The sequence below is a fragment of the Equus caballus genome, chromosome 19 (genome assembly GCF_041296265.1).
Source record: "Equus caballus isolate H_3958 breed thoroughbred chromosome 19, TB-T2T, whole genome shotgun sequence".
Lineage (NCBI taxonomy): Eukaryota > Metazoa > Chordata > Mammalia > Perissodactyla > Equidae > Equus > Equus caballus.
The window spans coordinates 34,742,029-34,758,193 of record NC_091702.1 but is presented as its reverse complement, the minus strand read 5'-3'; the positions used below and the strand labels follow the sequence as shown (position 1 = coordinate 34,758,193).

Below are 16,165 nucleotides of genomic sequence, written 5' to 3'. Positions count from 1 at the left end.
GCCAATGAGAAGAGGCAACGTCAGAGAGTCGCGCCGCGGCAGGAATCCGACAGCCCCGGCATCCGCGAGTCGTAGAAAATTACGTAAAAGGGTGATGGTGGGGAAAATGGTGCCAAGAGAGGGCACCCGAGGTACGCGAAGTTCCTCCCGCCTGCCTCCTCAGACTCTCCACCAATCACGAGGGTCCTTCTCTAGCCCCGACCAATTGCGGGAGGGAGGTTTTATCTCGGCTGCAAGTCTTGGAATTTCATTCATAATGAGCTGCGCGGTGGAAGCGGGTGGGCGGGGGGACGGGGGCGAAATGGGCGGGGACAGTTCCTCCTTGCCAACGGTATGGCGGATGCCTCGCTTAGGAGATTTTATTTTACTCTCTCCGAACAAGCCCAGGAGAAGATTGTCTCGGTTTCACAGAGAAGAGGCGTGGAGGCAGAGAGACTTAGGTTCGGATTCAGCTTCCACCACTTCTTAGCGGTGAGAACATCCTCCTCCCTTGTCCTCCAGTCTAACCTAAGCTTCTCTATTTACAAACCTGAGGCAAAACGTTTACTGGCAGTGTTGTGAAGTTTTAAGGGGAGAAAAATCTGTAAACCGCTTGTCACACACACCGTAAGCACTCAATGAATAGTAGTTATCACAGTTACGAGAACTCTGATTCCTCTCCTGCATCCCCTATCTATATCTTTGCTCTTAAACTATATCCTGAATCTGCTCACTACTGTACATCTCCACTACCTCCCTGGGCCAAGTCACATCATCTCTTACCTGGCAAGGGCCTCCTAACTCATCCTCCTGCCTCCATTCTTCATATCCTAATATCTCTTGTTCACTCTTGCCCCTCACCCCATGATTTTTTTTACAAACATGACAGATCATGTCATTCCCCTGCTTAAAAGCCTCGAATGGCTTTTCATTACACTTAGAATAAAATCCCAACCTTTTATGGTAGTTTATAAAACCTTATATGTCTCAATAAAGCTGGAAGAAAAATTTTAAAAACCTTGTATGATCTGTACCCTCATCTGGTATACTCCTTACCATGTTCCAGCAAAACTGGTTTCCTTTCTCTTTTTTGAATACACCAAACTCATTCCTGCCTAGGGCCTTTGTTCTAGCTGTTCTCTCTGCCTGAAACACTCTTCCCTTAGATCCTAACATAAGTGCTCCTTTTAAAACTCAGATAGCAGCTTAAATGTCACTTCAGAGAAGACTTCCCTGACCAACCAATCAAAATTAGCCTGTGCTGAGTCCTTTATTCTTACACCATCCTATTTTATCTTATTGTTTCCACCTCTGCCCTCCACACTCACATACGCTGGAATGCTATCTTCATGAGAGTGTGAATCTGGACTATTCTGTTCACAGCTGTATAGAACAGAACTTTATTGTTTTATTTTTAGAACAGAGCCTGCCACGCAGTAAAATTTGCTTTGACTATGATCTTCATCTGCTGGCTCCTTATTCTTCAGGCCTCAGCTCAAATTTGGCACTGATCCCCTTCCCCCTCAAACTTCATAGCGTTTATTAAATCTGCAATTATCCTGCTTTATTTCCTTAATATGTATTATCTATTCTCCCTGTTAAAGTATACACTCCAAGAAAACAAGGACCTATCTGTTTTGTTCACTACTGTAATCCTAGTGCTCAACACTGTGCCAGATGCACATTGGTGCTCAGTAAATATTGCTGTTGCAGAAAACGAAGGCATAGAGAGATGACAGAATCTGCTTCAGGTCACTGAGCTACTTAGTCGTGCAGTTTGGGTCCGAATGCAGATCTATTTGAATCCAAAGCCCCTGCTCTTTACCGCTTGACTCTAGCAGAGGTAAGAGGAACACAAGGTTACTGTTTTCAGGAAGTGCCTATTAGGTGGGAGAGCCACGTAAAGGAGGAACTAAACTTCATTTTATGGCCCTATTTGCCTTCGTATCTCCCACATCTAAAGAGGCCATAAACGAACGAAGAAAGCAGGAAATGGCCAAAACTCATGAAATGGAGACTTAGAGAAGGAGTGAGGTCTTCTGCTGGGTGGAATCCAAAAAAGCTTCTTGAAGGTGGTAACATGGCGGGAAAGCTAACCGAGTTAAGGAGCTAACTCTGGGGGCTCTCGCTGGCCTGCGTTTGTCCCTTGCTGTGGCCTTAGGGGGTGTGTTACTTTGACCTGTCTATGCCTTAGTTTCCTCATTAGTAAAACAAATGTACTTAACTTAAAGGGCTTTTGGAAAGACTGAGATACTACATACAAAGGGGTTTTACACAGTGTCCAGCCCATAGTAAGCTCTCCATAAAGGTAAGTTGTTATTGTTATTATTGACCAAAGCGTGCTGACCTTCTAGCAGCTATTGGCTGACCACAGTTCTGTGGAGTAATAAAAAAAAACCCTTCCTACTCCCCTGAGTTGAAGGGCGCGGCACCACAAAGCGGCGTCGGGTTCCAGGTCCCGGCATCTCTCAGCGTCAACCATGTTTTTCTCAGCCCAAGGGAGAAGCAGTTGGCCGCTCTAGCAACATGATCCTCCACGTCTCGGTGGTGCGAGGCCTCGCGCTTGCGCGGTGTGTAAGGCGGCGGGTGAGGGGCGGACCAGGCGAGCTGGGCGCGGCGGCGCGCGGAGAGGTCGGCGGAGCGGCGCCCGCCTTCGCAGGTACCGCGCACGGTCCGGCGCCGGGGAGGAGAGGTGAGCCGCTTACGCTTCAGGCTCGGGCTGGTGAGGCTGCCTACACGCTCGCCAGGTCACCGGTCCACGAAGGACCCTGACGGCTGGGGCTTCGCTCTTCTGAAGTCCAGTCGGGGCGCTGGGGCGGCCCATGCCGCGCACGACCGCGGACAGCGTCCCACCGCGGACATCATCCGAGGTGGCGGCGGAGCCTCAAGAGGACCGACTTGGACCTCACGCCGATCTTCCCGCCCGAAAAGCCCTAACCCCAGCGCCCCTCGGGGAAGCGTCTGAAGAGAGAAAGAGCCCCGTTTATGTGTGTTTACGAATTTAGCCCTCTCGAGTCCCGGAGTTAGAATAGGCGGTTCATCCGCAGGATCTGGCTTTTAAGGCACACTTCGGGGACAAGAGCTCAGTCCTCACAAAGCAGCCTGTTTCCATTTGGGGCGAACTAAGATCTTCCTCACATAGCTTTCGTCGTCCGATTTTACTCGGAGCGACGCTAAGCCATTCCCATCTTGAAAGACAGCTGCCATTTGCCCTCTCACACCCTTCTTTCGGGTTCATGCTCCCGTGTTCCTTCACCTGGCCTTTATATGGCCTCACGTCTAAGGCCACTCATTCTGGTAATCCTCTCCTGGATCCACGCACGGTTTTCAGAGATTCTCCCAAAACTGGGTTCCTAAAGTACATTTGTAAGTAACACAGTTCTTAAATCAGACAGACTTGAATTCTAATCCAGGGCTGTGCCAACTTAAGTATGTGACTTTGGGTAAGTCCCTTAACTTCTCTAAGCCTCAGTGTTTTCATCTGAAAATGGGATAATTGTGTGTATCTCCAAGTGGTTGTGAGGATGAAAGGAGGTGAAGAACACAAAATATTTAGCATGCTGCCTGGCACATAGTAAGCACTCAATTGATATCGATTCTTTTTAACAGAAAATTCCCCAATGAAGTACGATTTCCTTAGAACCGAATGCAAAATATAATAATAGCAATAAAACATTTTTTCATCACTCACGTAAGGATGGTTTTTAAAGTGATGTTACTCAATGCCGAGGAGTGCTCACTGAAGAGGGTACCTTGGTCAAGTGATGGTACAATTTGGTGCAAGCATTTTGGAAAGCAATGGAAATAGATGTCTGGAGCTTCAGAAATGTCAATTACTTCATTTCACAAATGCACATTTGAAAATTTTCTCTGGAAAATTAATCATAATGCAGAAAATATGCAGAAAGATGGTAATTATAGCATTATTTATGAGTGAAACATTTAAACTTTTTATAGTGGAAAATTTTAACACACACAAAAGTAGTGTAGGTAAATGAACCCCCATGTAGTCATTATCCAGCTTCAACAATGATCAATATTTTGCCATCTTGTTTTTGTGAAGAATTTTAAAACTACTAAATGTCTGAAAATAGGATGACAGTTGAGTAAACTAAGGTACATTCATTTAGAGTGCTATGAAGTTTATAGAATAATACAGATTGTATATATATAATAATACAGCTGTAATTATCACAGCTATGAAAATTCAAAAATTTAACATCCAATCTGTGTAGAAAAAAAGACAAGAAGGAAGTACAATAAAGTATTAACTAGATTCCCTTTAGTGGTGGGACTGTGGATGATTCATCCCCTTCTATTTTTAGATATTTTATAAATATTCCATAAAATAGTGTATCGTTGTTATAACAAAGAAACAACAAACAAAATCTAAAAATATCCCACCTGAACTAAGCACAGTAGCATATGCCAGAGTGGGTTCACTGTTATAGAGAATAAAGATGCTTTAACTTCCCTTGATCTATTTTTGCAGCCTACATTTACATGAGCATTCCTGTCTGCCACCTGTTAGCGTTTCATGTTGAGCTTATATGGTCAGCTAACACGTCCAAATCTTTAACCAACCATCGTCTCTGTGTAAGTGATTTGACTCTGAAGTTTTATTGCCCTTGTTTTGACTAGTATTCCCCTCAGGGTAGAGCAAGATTTCCTATGATAGGCCGACTCTTTTCCACATTTCTTCTTTTCTTCTTGTCCTGAGCGGAGATCCACCTCATACCTCATGCATTTACACACTCTCTCTAAAAACAACCACTTGGAACAATTCAAGTAAGATAATTTTGTTTTATCACAAAATTTTTCTTGCTCAAATAGGTTGTAATGAGATCCGACAGAAGATCTGTTCTGCTCTTGGTTGATGAACTAGCTCTGCTTTTTAAACTGACAGTATATTTAAAAACAGTTAAGGGAGGGGTCATGTTACGAGAAAAATGTATAAATGACTTTTGTTTCAAATCAGTTTGTGAAGAGACTTTGTTTCCTAGGTATGCAAAGAAGCCTTTTCACACGGATGTCCTTAGAGATAATATGGATCACTCCAGAGTGCTCCTCTGGGTAAAAGCAGAACCCTTTATGGTGGGTGCCTTGCAGGTCCCCCCTCCATCCAAGTTCAGTCTTCACTATCTCAGGAAGATATCCACCTATGTGCGAACCCGGGCCACAGAGGGAGCTTACCCACGCCTGTACTGGTCTACATGGAGGCACATTGCGTGTGGGAAACTGCAGCTGGCTAAGGATCTGGCGTGGCTTTACTTTGAAATATTTGATAGTCTTGCAGTGAAGACGCCGGAGGAGCGCCTGGAATGGTCTGAGATTCTGTCCAACTGCATGACTGAGGATGAGGTCGAAAAGCAAAGAAATCAGGTCTGGATTTATATGTATATGTGTGTGTGTTTAGTTACTTTGGGAAATAAACTATTTTTAATTTTTGTACTAGCTATACACTGTGTAGTTTTAGGTATTAACCTAACCTAACCATGGTGATCCCAAAGAACTATTTGAGTTTTAGCAGTTCCAGTTTGGCAATATTTAATGAATTAGTCCTTACTTAGTAATCTTTATTCACCTATTTCCAAAGCAATAATGTTACAGGAAGCCTGCAGTTGAAAGAGGGAAATATTTTCATTGACTTTAAAACTATTTTGAGGTGAGTGAGTGCTTAGGAACCACTGATATGTTACAGTCAGAGCACCTGACTGTTTTTTAAGTGAGCATCTGCTATGTGCTGGGATTCAAAGATGATTAGAACAGTGTCTCTGCCCTTATGGAGTTCATAGACTAGTAGGGGAAGCTGGTGTGTAAAAAAGTGCCATTTAATAGTGTGGAATGTACAATAATAAAAGTATGCATAAAGTACAAAAGTAGAATAGAGAAGAGAATGATTAATTCTGATGACCAGGAAAGACTTCACAGAGAAAGTATATTAATCAGAGGAGGCTAATTGCAGTAGCAAGCAATTCCAGCATTTCATTGGCTTAGCACAATAACAGTTTATTTCTCATTCATGCAGCCGTCAAACACAGGGCATCTGGTCAGATGAGTCCCTAGGCTGCTGTTGTCCAACCAGTGACTCAGGGATCTAGGTGTCTTCTATCCTTTGGAGCCACTCTTATATTAGTCAGCTTTGTTGCAGTTAAAAACAAACCAACAAAAATGAGTTCTGGTAACAAGGGTTTATCTCTTGTTCATTTTACATGTAGGCTGCACCTTAGCTTGGCTATCTTCCAGGCTGTGGCTTGGCTCTATGTGTCTACTCATTTGGGGACCCAGGCTGAAGAAACAGCTTCTGTGTAGGTCATGCCTATTCTTGTGACAGAAGGGAAGAGCAACAGAGCAGGATATGCCTCTTAAAACTTTTGCAAAGATGTGACATAAACTACAACTACTTTCATTGCATTGGCTAAAGCTTTGGCACACATCCATGCCTAAAGTCAATAAGATGGGAAGGTAAACTACCTCAGAGGAGTTAGGGAAATCCCATGGCCATGAATAGGGTCGTATAAGCCTCTTGGAGGATAGGGAAGTGAACAATTGCAAATATAATACAATTTGCCACATCCATGCCCACTAGGACCTCAGAGTCCTTCACTTCCTTATCTTTTGGGAGAGTTTTGGAGAGGCTTGAAAGTGGTATATGTAAATCCATCCACATTCCATTGACTATAACCCAGTTATTCCATATTTAATTTCAAGGGAGGCTGCAAAATGCCATCTAATTGTGTGCCCAGCAAGAAAAGAAAAGGTAATTAGCATCTAGCCAGTCTCTGCCACATGGGGTAATATCTGAACAAGGCTTTGGAAATTGAAAAACCATTTGGCCAGTGACTAAGAGGGGAGGGGCATTATAGTTATTCATTAATTAAACATTTATTGAGTGCCTGCTGTGTGCTAGGTACAACAGTGGATGCTGTGGATGCAGAGATTAATCAAACCTTCGAGAAGCTCCAAATGTTTTGAGTCCTTATTGTGTGCTATATTCTATGCTAGTTACTAGGAATATAAAAATGAAAAAGACAAGGATCTTATAGTCTCATGGGGAGGCAGGTATATGAAGGAATAATGATAACAAATAATTGTTAAATGGAAGTATGTATAAAATCAAGGAATTATGCTGAGTGGAAAAAAAGCTAATCTCAAAATGTTACATACTGTATGATTCCATTTATATAACATTTTTTTTTCTTCTTCTGCCCAAAGCCCCCCAGTACATAGTTGTCTATTCTAGTTGTGAGTGCCTCTGGTTGTGGCATGTGGGATGCCACCTCAGCATGGCCTGATGAGCGGTGCCATGTCCACGCCCAGCATCTGAACCAGGGAAACCTTGGGCCACCAAAGCGGAGTGCGTGAACTTAACCACTAGGTCATGGGGCCGGCCCCAATATATAACATTTTTGAAATGACAAAATTATAGGGATAGAGAACCGATAAGTGGTTGCCAGGGGTTATGGAAGGGGTGAGGGAAGTGGGAAGTGGATATGGCTATAAAAGGGCAACATGAGAGATCCTTGTGTTGATTGGAGTATTTTGTACCTTGACTGCATCAATGTCAATACCCTGGTTGTGCTTTTGGACTATAGTTTTGCAAGATGGGAAACTGGGTAAAGTGTACATGGGATCTTTATTAGTTCGTACAACTGCACGTGAATCTACACTTATCTCAAAAAGTTTAGTTGGGGCCGGTCCCATGGCCGAGTAGTTAAATTTGCACACTCCGCTTCTGGTGGCCCGGGGTTTCCCAGTTAGATCCTGGGTGCAGACATGGCACCGCTCATCATGCCATGCTGAGGCGGCGTCCCACATACCACAACCGGAGGCACTGGCAACTAGAATTTACAACTCTGTACTGGGGGGCTTTTGGGAGGAGAAGAAGAAAAAAGATTATCAACAGATGTTAGCTCAGGTGCCAATCTTTAAAAAAACAAAAAGTTTAAGAAACTAAAAAATTTTTTAAATATGTAGATTTGCAGGGTTGCACATAGGCAGTTGATCGACTAGATCTAGGTGATCCTGAGAATCCGTATTTTTAAGTTTCTTAGGTATAGCAATTTTTAGCCAGGTTGGGAATCAGAGTGAGTATAGCTATAGAGCCAGTTGTCTTTCTTCACTTTTTTGGCTCTCCTGTGTGTGTGTGTGTGGGAATGGGTATATGAAGATAATCATGACTGTCAAATCCTGAGCTTCAGACCACACCCTTCTTCAAATAAGGAATGATTTACAAACGTCTGTCAGGCCAGTAGTATTTTTTAAGTCAAACATCCCTTTAAGAATTTGTTGAAAACCTGAGGCCTACTCCTCCACAAAATGCACATACGCCAAAAAATTACATAGAATTTCAGGTATTGCATTGATATCCTAAACTTTTTTGATAAGTCTGTGAGCCTTAGGTTAAACTAACCTCTGTATCTTGACTAAATTTCGTTCTTCCTTTCCTCTATTTATTTATTTATTCAAATCCTGAGGGGTTTTCTTTAAACTATAATTTTAAACTGCTGAAATAATGTACTCTTAAAAAGCCCATCCTTCATCCTTTCTTCATCAGTTTTGGAAGAGAATGTCTATGGTCATAGATGCTACATAACTTTCTGAAAAGGTAAATGACTCCACTTTAATTAGTTTTAGAAATCTTATAACTGGGTATCAAAGACATAACGTAACAAATGCTAGCAATGTTTCTACATTTGTCTTCTAAGGATCAGCAAACTGTTGTGAATTTGTTTTACTATATCTACTTAGTAAATAAGTAGATATTTATTTAGCTACTGGTTTTAGGACATGTGCTCATCATTTATTTTCTTCTGGGACAGCTTTCAGTGGACACCCTACAGTTTCTGCTCTTCTTATACATCCAGCAGTTAAACAAGGTCTCCTTGAGGACATCTTTGATTGGAGAAGAGTGGCCTAGTCCCAGAAACAGGTCTCAGTCTCCTGACCTGACGGAAAAATCCAGTTGTCATAATAAGGTACTGTTTAAATTTTAGCTTTCTTCTCTGAAAGGGACAATTTGTGAGAGAGATGGTTTGTTTTCATTAAAAATTATGTTGGGATTACTTATATAAGCCAGTGATTTGCTGGCTTGTTTTCCTTTTTACATTTTTTTCTGATTATAAAACAAAATCATATGTCCAGTCTTAATCAAACTAGAGAAGTGATTTCAGTTCCCTCAACAACACAGAAATTGCTTACATGATTTTTGGGCAAATTATTCACTATACTCTTATTAGCATTCCCATTTTTCAAATGTTAATGAATTTGAATCTACTTCTTTGACTAAGGATAAATGAGAAGATGTAGTGTTTGCAAAGTCTTTTGAAATATACTGAAAAAATTTCTATAAAAATATCTTCTTGTATGTTTAAGTAATATGCTTAAGTATACTTAAGTTCAGCATACTTAAGTAATTATATATGATATGACCTAGAAGTTAAAGTTAATTGCTTCACATTGTGAGTTTCAGAAAATGTTATTCTTTCTGTTTTTGTAAAGAATACCAAAATATTTTTACCGATTTAAGTGGAAGTATTTTGAAAAACTTTATTTTTTATTTATTTTTTTTAATTTTTTTAATTTTTATTTATTTATTTTTTGAGGAAGATTAGCCCTGAGCTAACTACTGCCAATCCTCCTCTTTTTGCTGAGGAAGACTGGCCCTGAGCTAACATCCATGCCTATCTTCCTCTACTTTTTTTATATGTGGGACGCCTACCACAGCATGGCTTTTGCCAAGCGGTGCCATGTTGGCACCCGGCATCCAAACCAGTGAACCCCGGGCCGCCAAAGCGGAACGTGTGCAGTTAACCGCTGCGCCACCAGGCTGGCCCCTGAAAAACTTTAAAATGTAGATCTCAGTGTTACTGTCATGTGCAGGCTCTTTAAAAATGTTCTGAGGCTAAAAAAACCACCTCTCTGATATTTGGCACTTTTATAATCTACTTTTTCAAATAAATCTGTCCACCCTTATATTCCATGATGCTATTCCCTCTTGCTTCTGCTTCTTATTTTTCCCTCTTGCTTGTCTTCATGGGCCTGCCTCCCACTGACCCTTACAGTTCACTGTTCCCCCAGGATTCTGTCTGTGACCATTTTTTCTTCTCACTCAACGTATTCATTCAGTGTAATTCTTTCTCTTCCCTTGGCTTCATATATTTCTATGGCCACTGACTTTGTCTCCATTCTAGATCTCCCTCTTCACAAAGATGCCCTGTCTATACCTTACATTCAGATTGTCCAAGTTCAGATGTATGAGAGATGCCAGTCACTGCCTGCTCTTTTCACACTTAGTTCCTGCTGAATGGGCACCGTGTAGAGACAGTGTTTTGAACTAAAGTAGCCTGTATTCATACTGACTCTGCCACTTAATATCATATGTTTTTAGGCAAGTCAGTTAACTTCTCTAGGCCTTGGCTTCTCTTCTCTAAATGCAGATGATAATACCTATTTTGGAATGGCTGTGAGAATTCAGTCATGACATTTGTTACATAGTAAGCACCAGTAAGTGGTGACTCCAGTTTGTGTTACAGCATGACCTCTGCCAACAACTGATTGGACCAGGGATGGATACTTGACTAGAGTAACCCACTCATAGGTATATATTTAAAACTGGTCTGATTTGAAATGATTACCTGGCCCAATCAGTACCCCCAGGGGAGGAAGAAATTACACAGTTGGTGATAGGTGCTTGAGCTGGCAGCTCATGTGGCATTGGAACCAGAATAGCCACTATGTTCATGAGTGACCTGGAGTTATGAGGGATTAGAAACTCTGAGGTAATCAAAGAAAAAGAAGGGAATGGAACAGACATGCAGAGAGACACTGGCCCCCGAGAGAGAACCAGGTTCAAGATTCTTTTCCAGTTCTGATGAGGCCTACCTACACTTCAGTTTGGGAGATGACCATGAGTACCTATAGTAAACTCTCCCTTTACTTGAATTAAGTTGTATTCCCTATGCCAGTGAAGGGTACCATCAGCCACCCATGGTCTCTCTCTCACCACGCGTACCTAGTTAGTTGTCAAGTCCTACTGATTCTCTCTCCAAAATAACTCTTTAAAAATCTCTCCCTTTTCTTCCTCTTTTATAGGCCCTAATGACATTTTTTTTTTGCCTTGAGTTCTGTAAGTACTACCTAGTCATCCTGATTTTAGTCTATATTCCACCTACTATGCTGGACTTTCTAAAATGCAGATGGATTATATCCATTTCCTGTTCAAACTCATCAATGAATTCTCATTGTCATTGTTGTTTTCATCTTATACTCCATGGACCCACCAAAGGGCCTGCTATGGGGGAGGGGGATGTGGCAAGAGGCAGGAAGAGCACTTGAGGCTGTGGACAGCTCTACTTTGATATGTTCTTTGTCATCCAAATGAGAGCTTATTAAAAAGAAAAAAAGGTATAGCTATTTAGAAAATAGTTTGAAAGTCCCTGTCACACAAAATAAAGTCCAGATGTTTTAATATTTCATACAAAGCCTTGAATGATTGGTCCCTGCCTAAAATGGGCATAATAATGGCATCTATTATAAGATTGTTGTTAAGGTTAAATATATTAAATTTTGTATAACACTTAGTGCTTGGCACACACTAAGGGTTAGCTATTAGCATTACTTTTGAATTAGCTAAAGTGGAGAGAGAATCTGTTTATACCTAGTACATACACAAAAAAATCTTTATAAGGTCTATATAGCCACCTCAAATGCTTTTTTGGGGGTGAGGCAAAGTATAAATACAAAATAATTAAAATATAAAAGTTTCAGGTCTTGCCGAATCTCTTTGCTCTGTTAAGAGTGCTTTATTTTGATATTCTTTAGAACTGGAATGATTACAGTCACCAAGCTTTTGTCTATGATCATCTGTCAGATCTTCTTGAGCTGCTTTTAGATCCAGAACAACTCACTGCATCATTTCATTCGACGCATAGTAGTCTAGTCTCCCAAGAAGCTGTCGTGGCGCTCAGCTTTCTTATTGAAGGTACAGCGAGTAGAGCCGGGAAGATATATCCACTTCATGAACTTGCATTGTGGCAACCACTGCATGCAGAAAATGGCTTCTCAAAGATCTCTAAGACCTTTTCTTTCTACAAGCTAGAAGCCTGGTTGAGAGCCTGTTTGACTGGGAATCCATTTGGTACATCTGCTTGCCTCAAGTCTGGAAAGAAATTGGCTTGGGCTCACCAAGGTATTTTTTAATATTCTAATCTAGAGTCAATTGAATGGCAAGTTAAGGAACCTAGTGTTTTCTGGTGTATTAATGATTACACATCTTCTGCAGAAGACCTAAAAAATATTGCTACTATAAAAGAGAAAAAGAAACCTCTCTATTTTGTATACATCTTTTTGTGTCAAGGCAGCAACAGTCTCAGAGAGTTGATTTATTAGTCCAAATTGTTTAGGTTGCAGTTAACAAACCCTAACTTCAGTTAGTGCTCTCCTTGCTCTGCTTTTGTATCTTCTGACTCTTTCCCTTTTGCTCTCATATGCTCATTTGCTTGAGGCTTTCCTATTTTCTGTGCACCACAGCAGAATTTAGCTATTCCACAGTTACAACCTCAGAGAGTTGGTGTAGAGATGAGGTTCTTTTTAGCTACACAGACACAAGCAGATGAGATATTTCTAAATTGAAAATTTATATTTACAGTTGGGAGAATCTGGTCTTGGTTGCATCAGGTATCTATTCCTGATAGTCCAGCGATGGCTAAAGGGATAGGTTCAGGTGCTATATGACTTCTTGGGGCTCAGGCATAAGTTTTAAGAGAAGAGGAGGCCAAGTATAAGTTTAAAGAGAAGTAGGTGCCTGTACTGAGGCAAATGCCAAGCAAAATTAATGAAAGAAACTAGAATATACTTCCACAATCTCTGAATTTCAAAGATAAAGAGAAAATAGGTTCTGTGAAAATGTAAAACAAAACCAGTTTTGCATCAAATTTTTATAATACTAAAAAACAGAAAATGGTTGAACAACATCAACAGCATATTGAGCAAAAAGATGGTGATCTAAGAACTCTGTATCCAATCAAACTATTGCTCTAAGTATGAGGTCAGGGACTTTCAGATACGTAAGGCTCCCATAAGTATATAGGAGATACTACATAATTCTTGATGTTGATAAAAGAATATAGGTTCAAGTAAGTTTTTTAATGTTGTTAGGCTAGGCACTAGTAGGGAAAAGAAGGATATCTAACCTCTTAGGATTATACTAGAATGTTAACAGTGGTAGATAGTAGGATTACAAAGAATTTTTATCTTCATTTACTACTAGTGTTTAAGACTTTTCTACAATAAGCCTGTATTACTTATCTAATAAAAGGAAACAATAAGAATTGTTTTAAAAGAAGAGTAACAGCATGCTTTTGTGACCTCTCCACATTTGGCCAGTACTTTTTACAAGGGTGTCCTGGTGGCTTGCAGGAAGTACAGTCTGAGAAGCTAATCACATAATAGTGGGACTGTGTTAGGAGGGCAACAGATAACTTTGTGTGTCAGTTTGTGCAAGGCATTTGTGTACGAGAGGAAGATGTGCTCTCGTTAGTAATGATCTTGGGAGTAAAGACATGAACCCAAATACATAAATAAATAAATACATATATAAATAAAGACATGAACCAAATATCATGGACTGATGTGGTAAGTAACCTAGGAGGGGTTCATAATTAGTATTATGGCAATTTAAAGAGATTATTTAAGGGGCCAGCCTGGTGGCACAGCGGTTAAGTTTGCACATTCTGCTTCCACAGCGCTGGGTTAGCCAGTTCGGATCCTGGGTGCGGACCTACACACCACTTGTCAAGCCATGCTGTGGCAGGTGTCCCACATATAAAGTAGAGGAAGATGAGCATGGATGTTAGCTCAGGGCCAGTCTTCCTCAGCAGAAAGGAGGATTGGCGGCAGATGTTAGCTCAGGGCTAATCTTCCTAGAAAAAATAAAATAAAAAATAAAAAGATTATTTAAGTGTTGGGATGATGAATTAAGGCATCTTGGAGGAGAAAATACTTGAGTTGGGCCAGCTCTGCCACCTACTAGCCATATGACCTTAGCCACGTTACTTAACTTCAAGGTTAGACATGAAAAATAGTCTTAGATCTATAGGCAATCTTGAGTGGATTTTAAGTTTTAAAATTTTTTTATAACAAAAAATTATGAAATATTGCAAACATACAAAAAAGCAGAGAATAGTATAGCAAATACCTCTTTACCCAACACACAGCTCTCACATTTTTTTAAACCTCACATGTATCTAATTTTAGACATGTAGTCTGTGTAACCTCATATGGTTGTTTGTTTTTCTTTGATTTGAAACTATCTCATTTATTCATATTTTTCTTAAATAGTTGAAGGGACGACCAAAAGAGCCAAGATTGCTTGTAATACTCATGTGGCCCCTAGGATGCACCGCATGGTGGTGATGAGCCAGGTTTACAAGCAGACATTGGCCAAGAGCTCAGATACTCTGGTGGGGGCACATGTAAAGATTCATCGTTGCAACGAATCTTTTATATATCTGCTCTCTCCCTTACGGTAAGCACAGTCTTTGTAGTATTCTGATAGTTTTACATTTTCTTTGGAGTAGGATTGATCCTTTTTCTGCCATCAGAGAATTATACTGTAGTCAAATATTTTTTTCTTATTCTCATTCAGATGAATTTACCTCATTTTTTCGTTTTTCAGATCTGTGACAATTGAGAAGTGCAGGAATAGCACCTTTGTTCTGGGCCCTGTACAGACTGCTCTTCACCTCCACAGCTGTGACAACATTAAAGTCATTGCTGTTTGCCATCGTTTGTCCATCTCTTCTACAACAGGTTGCGTCTTTCACATTCTGACGCCTACACACCCACTTATTCTCTCTGGGAACCAGACAGTAACTTTTGCCCCTTTTCATACTCATTACCCAATGCTGGAGGACCATATGGCCAGGACCGGCCTTGCTACAGTGCCTAACTATTGGGATAAACCAATGGTTGTGTGCAGAGAGAACAGTGACACTAGTGTCTTCCGACTCTTACCACCTTGTGAATTCTACATATTTATTATTCCCTTTGAAATGGAAGGGGACACAACAGAGATACCTGGGGGTCTTCCATCTGCATATCAGAAAGCACTGGGTCAAAGAGAGCAGAAGATACAGATCTGGCAGAAAATTGTGAAGGAGGCTCGTTTGACAAAGTGAGTGTTTTCTAGAAGTAATAATTAGTCTTATATAAAATTCTATGGGAAAGCAAATTAACCTGCTCATGTTTACAGTGAGTGTTTTCTAGAAGTAATAATTAGTCTTATATAAAATTCTATGGGAAAGCAAATTAACCTGCTCATGTTTACAGCTGTGCTAAAGTAATGAAAAAGATATAGTGTGTCTTTTATTAAGGCTTGAATTTCAGGTCAGTGTTCCAAGCACTGTTTGCTTCGGGGATAGGAGCAAGTGTATACTCAAGTGTTAGACTCCCTTCTGTTAAGAAGCTTAAGTTTCCTTGGCAGATATAAGACTCATATGAATGAAAATATGCCACATAATCCAGTACTTAAATGGATTGGTTTTAGTTTTTAATTTATTTCTCTACAGTATACTGACAGTTCTCAAACTTGGTTGTATATTAGAATCATCCAAGGAACTTTTTAAAAATACAGATTTCCTGGCTTCACTACACTACAGACTCTCCAAGGGTGGATCCCTAATGCTGGTCCATGGACTAATGCCAGTTTTTGTCAAAGTTTTCCCTAATCCATGGTAAAATGTGAAAAATAAGTACAGTGTTTTTAAGTAAAGCTAAATTTAGTCAATTTAAAATGTTGTCTTTTAGTCTGAAATTATTTCCTTCCTCCTTTTGGGGTACTGAAATATCTTAGTTTTAATAACATGCTTGTGATAGTAGATGGTTGTGGTTTATTATGTCCACCACAAAATTTTACTTCAAATGTATTAGTCTTTGAACTCTGGAAGCCAGGATGGTTTATGGAGATTCGGAAAACATCAGTGTGGGTAGTCAGGGAAGATTTCTGGAGGAAGTAGGATTTTTGTTGGACCTTGAAGAAGGAGCAGAGTTTGGATAGGAAGTGAGGACTGGGCAGAATGCTTTTCATAGCAATAGAGGAGCAGATGTGGAAGCAGAAGCAGGCCTTAGGTATTCTGGAAATTAATTGCTGAAATAAGATTCTGGGTATAGAATAGTGGTATTTAAA

The 16,165-nt window shown here is 40.4% G+C and overlaps 1 protein-coding gene across 20 annotated transcripts in view; it reads left to right on the top strand.

Moving 5' to 3' along the window:
• The first annotated feature begins 51 nt into the window (after positions 1–51).
• The window catches only part of TBCCD1 (TBCC domain containing 1), a 25,922-nt gene continuing 9,808 nt past the window's right edge, over positions 52–16,165 (top strand). For 2 of the 20 annotated variants that reach the window (XR_011428683.1, XR_011428684.1), the window contains exons 1-6: positions 2,542–2,671; positions 4,983–5,361; positions 8,802–8,957; positions 11,803–12,169; positions 14,320–14,506; positions 14,657–15,154. Coding sequence is in view for 14 of the 20 variants with exons in the window: in XM_070242374.1 (XP_070098475.1) it covers positions 334–471; positions 2,473–2,671; positions 4,472–4,575; positions 5,089–5,361; positions 8,802–8,957; positions 11,803–12,169; positions 14,320–14,506; positions 14,657–15,154 (1,922 nt within the window). In the remaining 6 variants the exon portion in view is untranslated. 20 annotated transcript variants of the gene reach the window in all.